General features: G+C 45.3%; 2 protein-coding genes across 2 annotated transcripts; one reads left to right on the forward strand and one right to left on the reverse strand.

Annotated features, from left to right (window-relative positions):
- Positions 1–364: 364 nt before the first annotated feature.
- Positions 365–1,267, reverse strand: LOC120402277 (olfactory receptor 52R1-like; the record flags this gene model as incomplete). The annotated part of the gene is made up of 1 exon (XM_039532763.1): positions 365–1,267. A coding segment is annotated over one exon (903 nt), but the record flags the coding sequence as incomplete, so codon positions are not given.
- A 16,967-nt stretch (positions 1,268–18,234) lies between these two features.
- LOC120383618 (olfactory receptor 52R1-like) lies at positions 18,235–19,215 on the forward strand. The gene has a single exon (XM_039501775.1). The coding sequence runs from the start codon at positions 18,235–18,237 to the stop codon at positions 19,213–19,215; it is 981 nt and encodes a 326-aa protein (XP_039357709.1).
- The last annotated feature ends 1,910 nt before the right edge of the window (positions 19,216–21,125 follow it).

Genomic DNA, 21,125 nt, shown 5'->3' on the forward strand with positions numbered 1-21,125 from the left:
GTGGAGGTTGGAGGGAGGGATATGGAGATTATCCAGCAAGTGACAAGGGAAAGGAAGAGACGAGAGGATCTAGCGATGGCGGGGTTCTGCAGGGAAGAGGCAGAGAAGGCATGTGGTCTTCTTGGAAGGAGTGGCAAAGGGAGGGGGCTTGGTGTTCCAGTTACAAGTGATAAGAAAGGTGACAACTCCATGTACATAGACCGATTCCCGAGTTTGTCATGCTGACACAGCATGGTAAATTCAGTAAAGTGTTTAATTCCCTTTGACAGCCCAATCAGTGATTCAGGGAAGAGGGACCAGGACTATGTCACCAACCAGCTCTGCACGGAGCTCGGTCTGAACATCTGAGCAGCAGGAGGGAACTTTATGTCTTTTTATGAGTAAACAGCGAGAGCAGCCTGTCCCGGATCTGTTTGGTCCTCACCCCATAGATGATAGGGTGCAGTGTGGGAGGCACCAGAATGTACACATTGGCCATGAGAATGAGCAAATACAGGGGCATAGCGTTATCAATCCGGTGCATGACGGATGAGAAGAGAACTGGGATGTAAGAGGCAAAAAAGACACAGAGGTGGGTGCTGCAGGTCCCAAAAGTCTTGACCCGGGCATCCTTTGTGGGTAGACTGTAGATAGCCCTGAGGATCGGGATATAGGACACAGCAATAAAAAACACATCCATACTCTGAACAAAGAGTGTCACAAAGAGGCTGTAGTAACTACTGGCACTGACGTCGGCGCAGGCCAGATTCACCACAGATATGTGCTTGCAGTACGTGTGGGGGATGATGTTGGTCTTGCAATATGGCCACCGACTCGCCAACAAAGGATATGGCAGTATGAGTAAGCAGCCTCGCAGCACCAAGGCCAGGCCAATCTTCACCACCACGCGCTTTGTCAGGATGGTAGAATGTCTCAGGGGATTGCAGATGGCCACATAGCGATCGAAAGCCATGGCCAGAAAAATCCCTGATTCCATTGCTGCAAAGTAGTTAATGAAGTACATCTGGGTGAAGCATGCACTGAAATCGATCTCCCTGGAATTGAACCAGAAGATGCTCAGCATTTTGGGCAGGATGGACGTAGACAGGACCATGTCAGTGACAGCCAGCATGCAGAGGAAATAGTACATGGGCTCATGGAGGCTCGGCTCCCGCTTGACAATGAACAGGATGGTGAAGTTCCCCAAGATGGTTATGGCGTACATGGTGCAGAAAGGGATGGCGATCCAGACATGGGCCCTCTCCAGGCCAGGAATGCCCAGCAGGATGAAGGTGGAGGGGTTGGTGAAGTCACTTGTGTTGGAATCTGACATGGAGTGGGAGAGAAGGTGTCCAGCTCTGAAGCAGAATCGTGTCTCCTGTATGTACCATATGTTTTATTGACTTTCTGTATGTGCCCAGGCTCTAGGGTGATGGTCACAGTAGAAAGGCCTGGATGGAGAAACAATGTTAATATGAGACACTATGTGCACTACTGAACACTCTTGTCCTGGGTGAAGCAGATTGGTGGCTCTTCAGACAGTGAACATTTTTTATTATTCAGAGAAATGAATTATGAACAACTGACCCTACTAATGCCAATTCCATACAAAATGGTGATCCATGCATCAATCATTCTAACACACTGTGATGTGGGAAACCTTAATAGGCACCCACAGCAAACAGGATTGTAGATACTGGCCACCCTCATCGTTTCTTAGTGCAATGAAATCCAGGCCTGAGAATCCATACTGTAGGGAATTCCCCTTTAATATGGTTGCTGAGATTGGAAAATAACCAAGCCTTTGTCTAGTCATGTGGCAGGGGAAACATCCCAGCTAGAAATCATCTCAGGGAAAAGACCTGGGCTCCACGGAAACACCGGCTCATATTCTGTTGTTGCCAAAACAAAGACAATGTTCGGATGCCTGAGGAATGGGATGGACACTAACCTGCTCTGGAAACACACTCAGTTTTTCTCGCCCAATCTTTATAAAGAATATAGCAGCTAAAAAGAGAGTTTCTGATACAGTCTATGAGAATGGGAGTGACTATCCTACTGCAACATACTGAAAATCTGGGACAATTTAGTTTAGAGAAGAGAGAAAGAAGGGAGCATATGATCGAGAGGAAAATAAAGAATGGGGCTTATTACATTCAAATGGACAAAGAGAGAACAGTTCCCAAGCAATAATATCTATAGACGCTTCATGTTTTAAAAGTGTTAATTCCCCTAAACTGAGGCAAATTAAGAGCGAAACGGATTTTGGGGGGGGGGGAATGGAGACAGAAAAATGGAAATGAAAATTAGGAGTTTGTTAGAGGAATTCATTAGGCAGCTAAAAAGCCAGAATTTCACAGTTAAAAAAGTGGATAACTTTGGCTAAAAACCCAGTTCAGTGAGAAAGAGGAGGCAGTAACTGGGGCAGAGAGGGGAGCGGGAAAAAGGAAATATCTATAGTAAGCAATACAAACGGGATGTTATGAAAGTTGGAAAGGGTTAAGAGATTAGGGAAAAATCAGTGTTTGACAGAGCTACATATCACAAAAAGGAGGTTATTAAGTACATTAGGAAAATGCCAATTCCACACAAGATGGTGCTCCATACATCAATAATTCTAACGTATTGTGATACGGTGTAGCAGGGTGCTGGTGCAAAGGCACCTAATTAGCCCCTGCTCAGCCAGCCCCAATCAGGAGAAATAGATTGGGGCTGGGGAGAAGTCAAGTGATCTCTCTTCTGCCATCCATCTCCATCCTCTGATGAATGGAGGCTAGGGACACCATTCTTACCAATCCTGGCTAATAGCAATTTATGGACTTAGCCAACATGAATTTATCCAGTTCCCTTTTAAACATTGTTATAATCCTAGCCTTCACAACCTCCTCGGGTAAGGAGTTCCACAAGTTGACTGTGCGCTGCGTGAAGAAGAACTTCCTTTTATTTGTTTTAAACCTGCTGCCTATTAATTTAATTTGGTGACCCCTAGTTCTTGTATTATGGGAATAAGTAAATAACTTTTCCTTATCCACTTTCTCAACATCACTCATGATTTTATATACCTCTATCATATCCCCCCTTAGTCTTCTCTTTTCCAAGCTGAAGAGTCCTAGCCTCTTTAATCTTTCCTCGTATGGGACCCTCTCCAAACCCCTAATCTTTTTAGTTGCCCTTTTCTGTTCTTTTTCTAGTGCTAGAATATCTTGTTAGATGTGAGGAGGCCACATCTGTACACAGTATTCGAGATGTGGGCGTACCATGGATTTATATAAGGGCAATAATATATTCTCAGTCTTATTCTCTACCCCCTTTTTAATGAATCCTGGTGCCTGGCCTTTAGATCTGGCTGCACCTGCAGGCCTGAGGGTTCAAGGTCTATAAAGGCTGGCTGGCAGCCAGAAGAGGAGGAATGGCCAGGGGAAGGTCAGTCTCCAGGCTGAGGGCAGACTCAGGGTGGAAGAGGCGATTGTCAGGCCTGCAAGCTCTGTAAATAGTATCACTGGTGGTGGGAACTTGTGTAAATAAAGTCACGGGTGCTTCAGCAAGAGAAGCCTCCCTGTGCTTTATCGGGGCAGCAGAGGGCCTCAGGAAGAGGGGCGAGCAGAGGACCCTGTTACATATGGGAAACCTTAAGAGGCACCCACAGCAAACAAGATTGTGGATACTGGTTATCCCTCATTATTCCTTAATGCAATGAAATCCAGGCTAGAGACTCCATAGTGTAGGGATTTCCCCATTAACATTGTTGCTAAACATCTGAGATTGGAAAATCTTTGTCTAGTCATATGGCAGGAGTAACATCCCAGCTAGAAAACACCTCAGGGAAAAGACCTGGGCTGCACAGAAACACCGGCTCATACCTAGTAGTGGCCAAAACAAAGACAATGTTCGGATGCCTAAGGAATGGGATGGACACTAACCTGCTCTGCACACGCACTCTGTTTTTCTCACCCAATCTCTATAAAGAATATAGCAGCTCAAAAGAGAGTTTCTGATACAGTCTATGAGAATGGGGGTGACTATCCTAGTGCGCCATACTGAAAATCGGGGACAGTTTAGTTTAGAGAAGAGACAAACAAGGGAGTATAGGATAGAGGAGAGGAAAATAAAGAATGGGACTTATTTCATTCAAATGGACAAAGAGAGAACAGTTCCCAAGCAATAATATCCATAGACTCTTCGTGTTTTAAAAGTGTTAATTCCCGTAAAATGAGACAAAGTAAGAGCGAAACAGATGGGGGGGGGGGAAATGGAGACAGAAAAATGGAAATGAAAATTAGGAGTTTGTTAGAGGAATTCATTAGGCAGCTAAAAAGCCACGATTTCACAGTGAAAAAAGTAGATACCTTTGGCTAAAAACCCGGTTCAGTGAGAAAGGGGAGGCAGTAACTGGGGCAGGGAGGGGAGCGGGAAAAAGGAAATATCTATAGCAAGCAATCCAAATGGGATGTTATGAAAGTTGGAAGAGGTTGTTAAGAGATTGGGGAAAAATCAGTGTTTGACAGAGCTACATATCACAAAAAGGAGGTTATTAAGTACATTAAGAAAAAAAATCTCAGGAAAATTTTATGCCAATTATGAGAGGGAGAAAGTAAACTTCTTAATATTAAAGATAATGTAGATGTGTTCAAGAAATAGTTCTGTTCTGCATTCTGAAAGAAACAGTAGGAGATATTCATATCACATGAGGTGATGAAACACTTTCCACTCCTTAGAAGTCAAGGAGAATGTTAAACAGCATCCACAGTAGAACCTTAGAGTTACGAACACAATAATTATGAACTGAAGAATCCAACACAGATCTCATGTGGAATCAGAAGTATGCAATCAAGCAGCAGCAAAGTTTAAAAAAAAACAAGCAAAGAGAGGACAATTCTGTGTTAAATATAAAGTATTTTAAAAGGGGAAGTTAATAAAGATTTCAGAAGGTTAGGAAACAATAGAAAAACTGATATGGGATTAATTTAAAATAAAAGTCTAGGATTATAATTAATGCCAGTCAACAGTAGGGTTTATGGAAAATCAGTCTTGTCAAATAAATCTGACTTTATCCTTTAATGAGAGGGCACATTTGTTGATCAGGGAAACTGTGCAGATGCAATAAACTTTGATTTCTAAGAGGCATTTGATTTAATATTGGAAAATATACCGATTAAAAATGAACACAGTGCAATATCAGTAGAGCATATGTAACATGCATATAAACTGCCTAACTTACCGATCTCAGAAAGCAGTTATCAATGGGCCATTGTCAGTGGATGGGGTGAGTGGGGTTCTGCAGGGATCAGTTCTAGGGCCGATGGTATTCAATATTTCCATCAATGATCTGCACATGGCATTGGTGAAACTGACTATTATTGGAGGCTGGGAAAAATGCCAAAGAGTGAGGGACTTAATTTATGAAAAAGACAGTCAAGTGGAGAATTTCATGGGGAGAAAACAATGGGTAATCATGGTCTCTGTAATCTAGCAGAGAAAGGCAGAGCAAGACCCAATGGCTGGAGGCTGAAGCCAGAGACATTCTTGTTTTAAATAAGGGCCAAATACCTAGCACTGAAGGTGATTAATCGTTTGACTACACCACAAAGTGGTGGATTCTCCAACTCACCATCTCTGCAGATCCCGACTGGATGGTATTCTGGAAGATTTGCTCGAGGCTTGACTAGAACTAACTGGCTAGAGTGGTGCTACTGTATCACATCAGTGTAGACACTGCTAACACCAATGTCCGGGGTTCTTCCGCCAGTGAGGGCAATCCACCTCCCCGAGAGGTGGTAGCTGGGGCGATGGAAGAATTCATCCATTGGCCTCAGACTGTCTACACCAGGGTTAGGTTGGTGTATCTACATCTCTCCGTGGTGTGGGGTTTCTTGCTGTTCACTATGTTTCATAAAAATAAAATGCAGTTTTTGGTTGAATTAGCATAGGCAGAGCATGCAAGTCACAGGAGGTGAGCACTGCTCTCCTTGGCACTGGTTAGGCCTCAGCTGGAGAATTGTGTCCAGATAACCCAAAGGATGGAATAAAAACGATATGAGCAAAGGCCAAAGGAACTGGGTATGTTTAATTTGGGAAAGAGGAGACGGAGGAGGGACATGACAGCCGTCTTCAGCTATTTGAAAAGCTGTGATAGAAAAGGTGGAGAAAATTTCTCCTCTCTTACCGCAGCGGGCGAGACAACAGTGAATTGACTTCAAATTACAGTATAGCAGATCATGATGAGATCTCAGGAAAAAGTTCCTAACTGTAAGGGCAGGAGGACAATGGAACAGACGCCTTGAGAGGCTGTGGAAGCTCCTTTACTGGAGGCTCCCAAAGGAGGCTGGGCAGCCACCTGTCCTGGATGGTTTAGACACAACAAATCCTGTATCTCAGCAGGAGATTAGGATAGGTGACCCCAGCAGTCCCTTCTCACCATGTGGCTCTGTGATTCCATGATATCAAATCCTAGTGTAGACCAGGCATTATTCATACTCAAGTCATCCAGCTCAATACAGGAAAACTCAATACAGGATAACTCGGTGAAATGTAGAGGCCTGTTTTATACAGGAGATCAGACTGGATGATCTAACACTGCCTTCTAACCATAAACCCAATGAATCTATCAATAAAGAAAGTAGTGCAGACATTTATATTTACGGTGTAACACACAAACAAGGGAACACTCCATTAGATTGAAAGCCTGAACATTTAACACTGATAGAAGAAAATTGTTTACATAATCCATAATTGGCCTGGGGAACTCCTTGCCACAGATATTATAGGAGCAAAGAGCTTAGGTGAATGGCATTCGCAAATGGACTGGCCATTGTAGTTGGTGCTTGTGACACCAACTTTACTTAAAACTGTCTGACACCTTCTATAAGGACAACTCTCTTTCAGTTATTTATAAGTTTGCCAATCTTCAATAATTTAGACTCTAATGTTCCATGCCTGATGTCAGTTTCCGGCTCACTTGTTTTTTTGAAAGTTTGAGGCATAACAGTTCCTCTGAATTGGAGAATTAGGTCAGGAGACAAGACGTCACGCCCATGTTGAAAAATTCTTATAATTGTTTCATTGAGGAGCCTTAGCACCTCCATGATTTCCAGCTATGGTGACCAGATAGAAAGTATTGAAAAACAGGACAGATGTGGCGGACAAGAGGTGCCTGTATTAGATAAAAATCCCTGAATATAGAGACTGCCTCCAAAAAATCTAGACATCTGGTCACCCTATTTCCAGCACATAAAAAATCAGACTACAGTGTCCCCAGAATCCACAAATGTAAGAGGAGGAGGCGACAGTCTCTCTGCATTAACACACAGCTGGCTCCTGAGATCTTTATTCAGTTCTGACTCCAATGAGGTTTTTCCTCATTGGGGACTGAGGGTAGTATTGGTCACGGCCTCAGAATTTGGCCTTGTCTTGTAACACCTTTCATCCTGAAGGATCAATGTGCCACTGAAATGCAGCCACCTCAAGTCCGGCATCTACCAGCGAGCCTGAGGGCCCAGCAAGGTGCGACCTTTTGCCCTGTAATACTAGAGAAAACTCCATCCCTGTGGCAGGGGCCATGGCCAGTTTAATGGATGTGAAGAGCGAAAAGGACACAGACTTACGCTCTATCCCATCACATAGATGTTAAACTGGGTTTGTCGAGCAGGTGAGCTACTATGCAAAAAATGGGTACCTGTGAATCCTGAGATGGAAGTGTCTTCCCTGGGAATCCCCCGCAGGTAGCCGTGTTCCACACCTCTCTCACCCCAGCATCTGCAGCAGCGTCCCACACCGAGAGCCGATACAGGGATGTGCATCATTTATATTATAGCTCTGTGCAATCCCAGTGGGGTTCACTCAGCCTCTAGGGAATTAGCAGCACCTGGATGTAAACAGGCTGGAGACAGGCCTGTCTGCACATTTGTGTTATTCTTCCAGCTTTAGAAGTAAACAGCAATTAAGGGACATTCCCAAGGGGAGATTAAACCTCTGGGGCTCTCCACTTTGTCAGAGAGGAATTGTCTGCTCTGTGTATTATAATATATTTTAAAATTGTACTTGATTACAGAGATCTCCACCAGGTCTGGTACCCTGTAAATGCCCAGGATGTATGGGTACATAGTAGGCAGACAGATCTGGAGTCATATGTCAAAGAGAGAAACGTAAACTTTCAGGAGGCACATGGGGCTGTTGCTAAGATATCAGAGATCAATAATTCTCATCAGTAACTATCATCAGACTGTGCAGTATATTTCATGGAAGGATCTTGAAAACACCAAGCAAAGAAAAGTCACAATGAACATATCCCCATTATACAGATAGGTTTACTGAGGGAATGAGTGGCAGGATGACAGACAAAAGCCAGGAGTCCTGATTTCCCTTCCGTAACCACAGTCCCTCCATCACCCCAAGAGGGAAATGGACTCCTGCTCTCTCAAAGCCTGTTCCTTGGGTGGGATGCAGGAGAAATGCAGGAAGAGGAAGCCTGAGCCTTCTCCATCCTCTCAAGGTGAATCTGAGGTTTCCAGAACTAGCTGGAGTTTGTGAGCTCACTGGTCCTGGAAATTGTCAACTCTGGGACTCCACTATCACTAAAAGAATGTTCCTGTGGGTAGAGTAGAGCCGGGGGCTGTCTTGGGGACAGAGGCCTCACCCTCCCCACAAAGCTGCCCTGAACAAGAGGGTGGGGAGCACTATAGGCAGGCTAGAAACTGGATTTGTCAGACTTTCCAGGACTGCCCCGCTGGAGGGCTCTCGGATTCCCTAGTTAAACTCTCTGCCTGCTCGTCTGGCTAATCGAGGGGATTTCTCTAATGTGGAGCCCCTGGGTTTTTAACAAGGGCATCCTGTCCTCCAGTGTTCAGGTTACTAAGACTCTATCGCTGGCAAGAATGGTTTGACCTTCCTCCGTAGCGAAAGGCAAAGGGGTGGTGGGGCTAGGGCCCACTCTTTGACCGTTAGGAGCACAGCACAAGTTCGAGGGACTAGATTGGGGTTAGCGAGAACAGGCCATCGAGTGGTGGCATCACCGGACACACAGCTGGAGCGCAGGGCTCTCCGTTAGCTTTTGTAACTCTGCTTTTGTTCTAATCATGCCGCCCTCTCATTGGCATAGAGCGGCTACAAGGCAGACCTTACAGCGGCGTAGCTGCAGCAGTACAGCTATACCACTGTAAGGAGTGTAGTGTAGACGTGGCCTCAGGCAGGCAGGCAGAGGAAGCAGGTTTTTACACACTTGGGCAGAAATTTGAAGAGCCTTGAGTACCGCAAAAGAGCAAAATGTTCCAAGGGTAAAAGTTTCACCTTAAAACAGAAAAGGAGTGTGAGTCCTTTGAAGAATTCCTAACAAATGGAAGCAGGAGAAAGGTCCCGCTCGTGTGAGGAACTTTCCAGGTTTCTACGCTACCCCGGTGGAATTGGCTACTGAAAAGATCTGAGACCTCGCTCCCACTCCCTTTATCTACAGTCCTGGATGATGCTGAGAACTCCCCTTCCACTCTCTGATATGGCAGAGTCCTCATAACCCTGACATAGCTGGGTCCAGGATTCCTGGGGGGCTCAACCACTAACCTTGTCATGATCCATTAGGACAAGGGTTAGGGTGCTCTGGGGTGCTCTCTCCACTCCAGACACTTCTCTGAACCACTCCAGATGTGTAGTCCAATGCTTATTTTTGCCCTTGGCTTCATGAACAAGGCATTAGTGTGGCCTCATCTGGAGTACTGTGTCCAGTTCGGGGCCCCACACTACAAGGAGGCTGTGGAAAAATTGGAAAGAGTCCAGCGCAGGGCAACAAAAATGATTAGTGGGCTGGAGCACATCATTTATGATAAAGCAGTAAAGAATCCTGTGGCACCTTATAGACTAACAGACGTTTTAGAGCATGAGCTTTCGTGGGTGAATACCCACTTCGTCGGATGCAAGTAGTGGAAATTTCCAGGGGCAGGTATATATATGCAGGCAAGAAGCAAGCTAGAGATAACGCCGTTAGTTGAATCAGGGAGGATGAGGCCCTGTTCTAGCAGCTGAGGTGTGAAAACCAAGGGAGAAGAAACTGGTTCTGTAGTTGGCTAGCCATTCACAGTCTTTGTTTAATCCTGAGCTGATGGTGTCAAACTTGCAGATGAACTGAAGCTCAGCAGTTTCTCTTTGAAGTCTGGTCCTGAAGTTTTTTTGCTGCAGGATGGCCACCTTAAGATCTGCTATTGTGTGGCCAGGGAGGTTGAAGTGTTCTCCTACAGGTTTTTGTATATTGCCATTCCTAATATCTGATTTGTGTCCATTTACCCTTTTCCTTAGAGACTGTCCAGTTTGGCCGATGTACATAGCAGAGGGGCATTGCTGGCATATCATGGCGTATATTACATTGGTGGACATGCAGGTGAATGAACCGGTGATGGTGAGGTTGATCTGGTTAGGTCCTGTGATGGTGTCGCTGGTGTAGATATGTGGGCAGAGTTGGCATTGAGGTTTGTTGCATGGATTGGTTCCTGAGCTAGAGTTACTATGGTGCGGTGTGCAGTTGCTGGTGAGAATATGCTTCAGGTTGGCAGCTTGTCTGTGGGCGAGGACTGGCTTGCCACCCAACGCCTGTGAAAGTGTGGGATAATTGTCCAGGCTGGGTTGTAGATCCCTGATGATGCATTGGAGGGGTTTTATCTGGAGACTGTATGTGATGGCCAGTGGAGTCCTGTTGGTTTCTTTCTTGGTTTTGTCTTGCAGTAGGAGGCTTCTGGGTACACATCTGGCTCTGTTGATCTGTTTCCTTATTTCCTCGTGCGGGTATTGTAGTTTTGAGAATGCTTGGTGGAGATTTTGTAGGTGTTGGTCTCTGTCTGAGGGGTTAGTGCAGATGCGGTTATACCTCAGTGCTTGGCTGTAGACAATGGATCGTGTGGTGTGCCCGGGATGGAAGCTGGATGCATGAAGGTAGGCATAGCGGTCGATAGGTTTTCGGTATAGGGTGGTGTTAATGGCAGACAATCATTTCACGCCCTTTTCCCTGGATTGCCCTGGCAGATGCCATAGCATGGCAACCATGGAGCCCATTTAGCCTTTTTTCACTCTCACCGTATGTGTACTGGATGCTGCTGACAGACACGGTACTGCAGTGCTACACAACAGCATTCACTTGCCTTGCAAGGTAGCAGAGATGGTTACCAGCACTATTGCACCATCTGCTGCTGTCATGGGTGCTCCTGGCTGGCCTCGCTGAGGTCGGCTGGGGGCGCATGGACAAAAATGGGAATGACTTCCCAGGTCATTCCCTTCTTTATGTTTTGTCTAAAAGTAGAGTTAGTCCTGCCTAGAATATGGGGCAAGCCTACTAAAGAACCAGAGAGGACAGCCGGTCCATGTCAGAGCCCCAGAGATCCTGCAAAAATGATGAGCTGCATGCCATTCTAGGGGGTGCCCCTGCAACAACCCCACCCGTTGTTTCCCTTCTCCCCCACCCCTCCTGTTATCCCCCCATTTGTGTGACGAAGTCATAAAGAATCCATGAATAAGAAACACTGACTTTATTGAGATAAAATGATGGGGAGGCAGCTTCCAGCTGCTATGATATACCAGGCAGGACTGAATCTCCAAGAGACAAAGCTTAAAGAAAGGAATGACTGGGAGTCATTCCCATTTTCGGACAGGCACCCCTGGCCAATCTCACCAAGGCCAGCCAGGAGCACTCACGGGAGGATGATGATGACTATCAGTCCTATTGCACCGTCTGCCATCAGGGAGAGGAGAGGAGGGGATGCTGCTGTTTAGCACTGCAGCACCGCATCTACCAGCAGCATCCAGTAGACATACGGTGACATGGAAAAAAGGTGAGAAACATTTTTTTCCCTTTACTTTCGGGGGGGGGGGGCGGGAATTGACGCCATATACCCTGAACCACCTGCAACAATGTTTTTTACCCTTCAGGCATTGGGAGCTCAGCCCAGAAAGCAAATGTTTTTCGGAGACTGTGGGAACTGGGGGATAGCTTGAGTCCTCAGTTCCCTCTCTCTCCCTCCATGAGCGTCCATTTGATTCTTTGGCTTTCTGTTACGCTTGTCACGCAGCACTGTGCTGAGTCCCTGCTGTGGCCTCTGTTTATCATAGCCATGGAGATTTTTTCAAATGCTTTGCAATTTCGTCTTCTGTAACGGAGCTCTGATAGAAAAGATTTGTCTCCCCATACAGTGATCTGATCCAGTATCTCCCGTACGGTCCATGCTGGAGCTTTTTTGGATTCTGGGACTGCATGGTCACCCGTTCTGATCGGCGCTCCACGCTGGGCAAACAGGAAATTAAATTCAAAAGTTTGCGGGACTTTTATTGTCTACCTGGCCAGTGCATATGAGTTCAGATTGCACTGTGGGATAGAACCTGGAGGCAATACCATCAAATTGCGGCCACACTTACCCTAATCGGACATGGCAATACCGATTTCAGCGCTACTCCCTTCGTCGGGGAGGATTACAGATACCAGTATTAAGAGCCGTTTTTATCACTCTACAGGTGGTGTCTCGCCCGCCAGTGCTCTGCTTTCTCCACCTTCTTTGGACCCACGTCGCTCTCTGGACCACGGTGTGAGTAATGTATCGGGGGGTAGCACTGTTAGTCTGTATCCACAGAAACAACAAGGAGTCTGGTGGGACCTTAAAGACTAACAGATTTATTTGGGCATAAGCTTTCATGTGTAAGAAAAACCTCACTTCTTCAGATGAATGGAGTGATGCATTGGCAATTTACTGAGTGGGAGATAATGTGGAGTCTTGGAGTTCACAGCTCACATGAGAGGGATCTCACAACCTCCAGCTAGTTCTGGAAACCTCACATTCCCCTTGAGAAGATGGTGCAGGATCAGGCTCCCTCTTTCTGCCTTCCCTCTGCATCCCACCCAACGAACAGTCCTTGCCAGAGCGGGAGTCAATTTCCCTCTTGGCGTGATGGAGAGACCGTGATTATGGAAGGGGAGTCAGGACTCCTGGGTTTTGTCTGTCATCATGCCATCAATCTCTGTGTGGCCTTTGCCAATTTACATCTCACAGTGTCTCAGTTTACCTATATGAATAACCAGGATTCGTCAATAGAGGCTTTCCCTTTGTTAGGTTCTCTGTTAATCCTTCAGAGAAAGGTGTTGCACAGGATGATGATAGTTACTGAAAGAATTACTGGTATCTGATCTAACTGTTTGTGTCTCCCCTCAGTCATCTATCTCCCGATCTGTTTGTCTACTATCTACCCATCCCTCCTGGCAATTTACAGGGTATCATTCCCTATACAGATATAGGTGTTATCCCTTTTTTCTTCCTTATCAATTAGAATTTTATATATACACAAATACACACAGCAGCCCATTCCTCTGTGGCTCAGCAGAGAGCCCAAGAGTTCTCATCTCCCCTAAGGAAGGTCCCTTAATTACTATTTACTCCGAAAGCCGCATAAATAACACAGAAGTTCAGACCAGCTTTTCTCCAGCCTGTTTACATTATGGTGCTGCTTCTCTGCTAGAGGCTGACTGAACCCCACGGGGATCACACAGAGCTATATTATAAGTGGTGCACACCCCTGTGTAGGGTCTCAGCGTGGGATGTTGCTGGAGATGCTGTGGTGAGAGAGCTGTGGGACACGACTAACTGAGGGGGATTCCCAGGGAAGACACTTCCATCTCAGAATTCACAGGTACCATCTCTTGTTGAGGCACTCACCTGCTTTACAAACTCAGTGCAACGTGGGCATCATGGGATACAGTGTAAGTTTGTGGTCCATTCCGCTCTGCACAGCCATTAAACATCCCAGGGCCCTTGCCACAGGGGATGAGTTTGCTCCAATAGCACTGGCCAAAATGTCCTCCTTTGATTAGCATCCCTGCCCATCCCGGCTGATGCCATTCAGCGTGGAGGTGGGTGTATTTCTGTGGCACAGGGCAGCATTCAGGATTAAAGGTGGTAGAAGTACAATACAAGGCCAAATTCTGACGCCATGGCCCATAGTTCGCTCAGGCCCCACTATGGGAAAACTCCCCTGGATAAGAACTGAGTAAAGACCTGAGAAGACAGATGTGTGTTAATAGGCAGAGACTGACACTTCCTTCTCTTGAATCTCAGGGCTCTGGCTGTTAACTGGGAGGGAGGGGGGTGGGTGGGTGGGTAGGTGGGACTGTTACCGGACTTTTATCTGCTGGAGACAATGGAGGTGGAACAACACGGTTAAGACATATGTTCTCCTAGCTTCATTCGAGTAGTCAGCTGAACTGTCATGCCTGAAAGTTTCAAAAAACAATTCAGCCATAAGCAAACATCCAACTTGGGAAATTTCACTCCTAATGCTTAAAGACTGGAAAACTTCAGCTGAAACTGAGGTCTTCCCATTGAAGGTATCAGACAACCTAATTCAAGGTTTTACCACCAAAGACACCTCCAATTGTCAATCCATTTGTGAATCCCATTCAGCTAAGCTCTTCCCTCCTTGTCTGTGGCAAGCACTTCCACAGGCCAAATATGGATTATGTAATATGTCATATTATTAAATATGGATTGTGTCATATGTTCAGACAGTAAATGGAACTGAATGTTCTCTTGTTCGTGTTTTATGAGACACAGTAAATGTAAATGCCTGATCTGCTTTCTTTATTGATAGATTCATGAAATATACGTTTAGAAGGCACCAGTCTGTCCTCCTGTATAACACAGACCATTAAATGTCAGTCAATTACCCCTGTATTGAGCCCCTAACTTGTCTGTCACCAAGGCCTGGTTAATACCAGGATTTTACATTGCAGACTCACAGAGACACTGCACGATAATGCACCACAAGGGTCATGTAATCTGACCCCCTGCCAAGATGGAGGAGATGTTCAGTCTAAACAGTTAGGAGGTTTTTCCTGAAATTTAATCTAAATCTGCTGTGCTGTAGTTCGAACCCATTGACTCTGGTCCTGCACTCTGCGGCAGGAGAGAACAACTTTCCTCCACTTTTTTTATGGCAGCCTTTCAAGTACATGAAGACTTCTGCCATGTCCCCACTCCAATCTTCTCTTTTCCAAACTAAACGCACTTGGTTCCTTTAGCTTTTTCATACGGCTTGCACTGCATCCTTTGGAATATCTTTGTGTCTTCCCTCTGGATCCTTTCCAGGTTCCCTCCACCCTTCTATACAGTCACGATCAAAATTGGACATAGTACTCAACTGGGTCTGCAGACATGCGTAGTTGGAGAATCCACCATTTCTCTTTGCAGTGTTCTCCAGTGATTAGTACCCCTCTGTGCTAAACATTTGGCCCTTATTTCTAACTGGAATTTGCCTGACTTCAGTTTCCAGCCATTAGGTCTTGCTCTGCCTTTCTCCGCAAGATTAAAGAGCCCGATACCTCTATATAAGGTTGTCATAAACGGATAGTTAAGGGTTAACGACTTTTTTACCTGTAAAGGGTTAAGAAGCTCAGTAAACCTGGCTGACACCTGACCAGAGGACCAATAAGGGGACAAGATACTTTCAAATCTTGGTGGGGGGAAGTCTTTTGTTTGTGCTCTTTGTTTTGGGGGTTGTTTGCTCTTGGGACTGAGAGGGACCAGACGTCAATCCAGACTCTGCAAATCTTTCTGAATCAGTCTCTCATGTTTCAAACTTGTAAGTAGCACATGCAAGGCATGTTAGTCTTATGTTTGTTTTCTCAACTTGTAAATGTTCCTTTTTGCTGAGAGGATTTTATGTCTGTTTGCTGTAACTTTGAACCTGAGGCTAGAGGGGGTTCCTCTGGGCTATATGAATCTGATTACCCTGTAAAGCATTTTCCATCCTGATTTTACAGAGATAATTTTTACCTTTCTTTCTTTCTTTAATTAAAAGTTTTCTTTTTAAGAACCTGATTGATTTTTTCCTTGTATTAAGATACAAGGGGATTGGATCTGGACTCACCAGGAATTGGTGGGGGAAGGGAGGGGGGATGGTTAAATTCTCCTTGAGTTAAGATTCAAGGGGTTGGATCGGTGTTCACCAGGAACTTGGTGAAAAAGCCTCTCAAGGCTGCCCAGGGAGGGGAAGGTTTTGGGGGGACAGAAAGTGATCCAGACACTGAAATTTCTGGATGGTGGCAGTGTTACCAGATCTAAGCTAGTAATTAAGCTTAGAAGCGTCCATGCAGGTCCCCACATCTGTACCCTAAAGTTCAGAGTGGGGGAGGAACCTTGACAAAGATAAATAAATCAAGTTCTTCAAGTCTGTCTGTCTCTCTCTCTCTGACCAGCATTTTCTCCCACCTCAAATCATTTCTGTGGGTCTTTTCTGCACCTTCTCCAATTTTCCACATCCCTTTTGAAATGAGGACCCAGAACTGGACACAGTTGCTTACACCAGTGCATTTGCAGAGGTAAAATCCTTCCCCTGCTTCAACTCCCCACTCTCCTCTTTATGCATTAAAGGATTGAATGAGCCCTTTCGGCCACAGCATCCCACTGGGATCTCACGATGAGTTGGGTGTCCATAGTGACCCATAATACAGTGCCCTAGTCTGAGGATCAGGCCGGCATTCCCTGTTCCAAGATGATAACTCTGCATTTGAGTGTATCAAAACATTTTATTTTGCATGGCTCTGGCTCACCAAAAACTCCAAATCAATCAGTGTGCCTGCCCTGGCCTCCTCATTGTAACCACTCTGCCAACGTTTGGGTTCTGCACAAATTTTATTTGCAGTGATTATCCATTTTCTTCCAGATCATGGGTGAAAATATTGAGTAGCATCCAGCCTAGAACCGATCCCTGCAGAACCCAACTAGAAACATCCCCATTCCCTGACAATGGTCAATTCACAACTGGTTTCTGAGATCTTTCAGTTAGCTAGTTTTTATTCCATTTTATGTGTGCTCTACTGATATTGAACAGTGTTTTTTGTTTATCTGATTATTTTCCCCTACTAAATCTAATGCATCTGCACAGTTCCCTTCATCAACCAAACATGTACTCATAAAATGAAGAATTTGGGATTATTTGAGAAGACCAGTATTTCAGAAACCATGTTGTTGACTGGCATTAATTTTATTCCTAGATTCTTTTTTTTTAAATCCCATACAGCTTTTCCATTGTTTCCTAACCTTGCCAAATCTTTTAACCGAGACCTGCCCTGCATTTGCCTCCTTTTTGAGGTGGGAGGAGGCTCTGCTTTTGCCTATTGTGTATTGGTTCAAAATAGGATTTATGGTTTATCAGTCGCTCCTGATCTCTGGTGTTTGTAACTCTCAGATTCTACAGTAGATGCTGTTTCACACCCTCCTTGACTACTAATGGTCTGGAAAGTGTTTCTTCACCTGAGGTGATATGAGTACATCACAGTTCATCTTTACAAATGCAGAACAAAACTATTTCTTGAACACATTTGCCTTTTCTCAACATTAAAAGTTCCTTCCCCTTCTAGGAACTCACTGAAATATTTTCTAGGATTTCTTATTTTCTTAATATACTTAAGAAATCCTTAACCCTGCCAAGCATGGATTTGTCCTTTTTGTGATCCTTAACGCTGCCAAGCATGGATTTTTCCTTGATATTTTAAATTTCCCTGATCAATTTTCAGAATTTCAAATTTGTATCTTTTGGTATCTATTTTGCTTTTCTCCCATGTGTTAGGGGGTATATGATAGAGGTCTATAAAATCATGAGTGGTGTGGAGAAAGTGAATAAGGAGAAGTTATTTACTTCTTCCCATAACATAAGAACTAGGGGCCACCATATGAAATTAATAGGCATCAGGTTTAAAACAAATAAAAGGAAGTTCTTCTTCACGGAGCAACAGTCAACTTGTGGAACTCCTTACCTGTGTAGGTTGTGAAGGCTAGGACTATAACAGGGTTTAAAAGAGAACTGGATAAATTCATGGAGGTTAAGTCCATTAATGGCTATTAGCTAGGATGGGTAAGGAATGGTGTCCCTAGCCTCTGTTTGTCAGAGGGTGGTGATGGACGGCAGGGGAGAGCACTTGATCAATACCTGTTAGGTTCACTCCCTCTGCGGCACCTGGCATTGGCCACTGATGGCAGACAGGATGCTGGGCTAAATGGACCTTTGGGTCGGACCCAGCATGGCCATTCTTATGTTCTTCTATGTTGCCTTCCCATGACTATTGCTGCCTTCACTTTGCCACTAAAGTGGCCCCCATTCATGAACTGTCTGATATTCATATTGTCTCCCCATCCAGGCAGTTGCACTGCAACCATCACCCTAGATACAAGAAGTCAGGGGAACGTACGATCCAATTAGGACACGCCTTTCTGCCTTGGAGTTGGACAACTTCTCCCCTGCTCCATGTCAGATTCCAACACAACTGAATTCACCAACCCCTCCACCTTCATCCTGCTGGGCATTCCTGGTCTCGAGGTGGCCCATGTCTGGATCTCCATCCCCTTCTGCGCCATGTACGTCATAGTCATCTTGGGAAATTTCACTATTCTGTTCATTGTGAAGAGGGAGCCGAGCCTCCATGAGCCCATGTACTATTTCCTCTGCATGCTGGCAGTCACTGACCTGGTCCTATCCACATCCACCATACCCAAAATTCTGGCAATCTTCTGGTTCAATTCCAGGGAGATCGATTTCAGTGACTGCCTCACCCAGATGTACTTCGTTCACTGCTTCTCAGCTATCGAGTCTGGGATCTTCGTGGCCATGGCTGTGGATCGGTACATAGCAATCTGCCATCCCCTCAGATATTCCACTATCCTGACAAACCACATGGTGATCAAGATTGGCCTGGCCATCGTGCTGCGTGGCAGCATGCTGGCACTTCCCTATCCCTTACTGGCAAGGCGGTTGCCGTATTGCAAAACCAACATCATCCCCAATACGCACTGTGAGCACATGAGAGTGGTGAAGCTGGCCTGCGCCGACATCAGCGTCAGTAGTTACTATGGCCTATTTTTGCTATTATGTAGGATTGGTCTGGATGTGTTTTTTATTGTTGTGTCCTATACCCAGATCCTCAGGGTCATCTTCAGCATGCCCACAAAGGACGCCCGGCTCAAGACATTTGGGACTTGCGGCTCCCACCTCTGTGTCATCTTAGCCTTTTATATTCCAAATCTCTTCTCTTCCCTCACAACCCGATTTGGGCACAATTTACCCCTTCATTTTCACATTTTTATTGCCAGTGTTTACCTCTTTGTGCCCCCCATGCTAAATCCCATCATCTACGGGGTGAGGACCAAACAGATCCGGGACAGGCTGCTCCAGATCTTAACTCATAAAGGGACTAAAGTTTTCTCCTGGTGCTCTAGGTCTGAGACTTAGGTCCATGCAGACCTGGCTGGTGACATGGTGCTGGGCCGTCTCCCCTGAATCACTTACTGGGCAGTCAAAGAGACAGTAAAACCTTTCCTGGCCTTACTGTGTTTTCTCAGTGTAACGTACTATGGAACTGGTGACCATACAACTCTTTAACACATAGGGTTGCCACCTATCTAATTATAATCATAATTGTCACTGGTCATCTGTTACACCTGGACACCTGCCCCTTGTCCCACCTTTTCCCCCAAAATCCCCACCGCTGCTCCTACTCCGATCCACTTCTCATCACTATCTGGATCATCTATGTAATGGGTCCCCTCAGGTTGCCACCTGGAACTGAGGTAGAGCTGACTCATCTGTCTCACCATTCTGGGTTCCCTCTTGTATTGTAATATTGTGACAAGCTGAAACCCTCCAAGCTTGCCTCACCTCAACATCCATGGGTAGGGACCACCCCTAGATGTGTTCACGACTGCCCTGGCCAGCCACTCATGAAACTGCAGTAGAGAACCTACGACCACAATACTCTCAGATACCCAGCCTAAGATCCCAGACCTCTACTGTCCTGACCTGGTCAAAACCTGACCAGTATGAATTTATTACCCAGTCCACCATTTCTACAAAGGAAAGTGGATTTGCACTGACTTTTGTGCATGGGCTGAGATCTTTCCTCTTTGCACTTGAAACAACACCGTCTGGTAAAATATAAAATAGGGGTGTTTAGCTAGGGAGAGAGAGAGCTTTTAAATGATTATCGGTGAAAGGAAACAGATCCAAGTAGATTATCATAAGAAACAAAACAAAACTACAACCTAAGCTTAATGTGCTAGTTAGTGTTTGAATCCAGCAGTGTCTCACCCAGTTAGGGCGTACAAGCAGGTTATCTTTCTCAGGCAGCCTGACTTCTTTCTGCCTGGGATGAGCATTTGCCCCCCTGTTCTGTCTTTTTCCTCCGGTACTTTCAGGTGTGTTGTTATAGGGAGAATGACAACTCTGACATCCTGTTATTTCTCCCCTTTTTGTCTTCTTCCAAATTGCTAGAAAGCCCTTTGCTGTAACCCGCGTCAAACAGTATGTGACTCTGTGGCCCAAATTAGAGTCTTTTGGTAGCAGCATCCTAGAAATAATAAAGTTTTGTACCGGTGACCCCTTTCACCCAGCAAGCCTCTGAGTGTGACCACCTTGTAAACGGAAAACACTTTTTAATATATTTACTGTTAGAAATGCTAGGGGAAAAGTGGGGTTTGCGGTGGAGGTGACATCCCAGGACCCCCCATGTAATAACTTTGTGACCCTCTCAGGGGTCCCAACCCCCAGGTTGAGTATTCTTCTCATTCCAAAGGTTTGTGTGCTTGATCGAGCGCTCATAATTCTGTGGTTCATAATTCTAAGGTTCTACAGTAGAAGCTGTTTTACATCCTCCTTAACAGCTAATGGACTGGAAGGTGTTTCATCATCTCGTGTGATACGCGTAGCTCATGCTGCTTCTTTCCAGATGCGGAAAAAAATTATTTCTTGAACACATAATTGCCCTGTGCCTTTGCTAGGGTTTCACTTGTTCTGGTGTAGTGCCATTTCTGAGAGGTTCCTATTTTACACGTTTCCTGGGTTAATACTTGTGCAGTTCCTCCATAAGCCATTAACATCATTTGTCGTATTTTTTGTTGTACCTGAAGGCTGCTTGTGGGTTTTCCCAATCCCACAACATATTTTAGTAGCACATATATATCTAAATATCATAACTTCATATACAATGACAGCACATAGCCTTTAAGAGGATATTAATGTTAAACAGGTTAATACTTTTCTAATGGAACCTCATAAGGCATCTTTTGCACACAACATGCCATTATTATAAAACAGCGGTGAATATGGGGGTGCTAGGATGTCACAATCTCCACCTCCCTCCCCCC

This window comes from Mauremys reevesii, linkage group 1 (assembly GCF_016161935.1).
Source record: "Mauremys reevesii isolate NIE-2019 linkage group 1, ASM1616193v1, whole genome shotgun sequence".
Taxonomy (NCBI): Eukaryota; Metazoa; Chordata; order Testudines; family Geoemydidae; genus Mauremys; species Mauremys reevesii.

What these genes read in the sequence shown, in the direction of transcription:
- LOC120383618 (XM_039501775.1), top strand. Translation starts at nt 18,235, where the DNA reads ATGTCAGATTCCAACACAACTGAATTCACCAACCCCTCCACCTTCATC.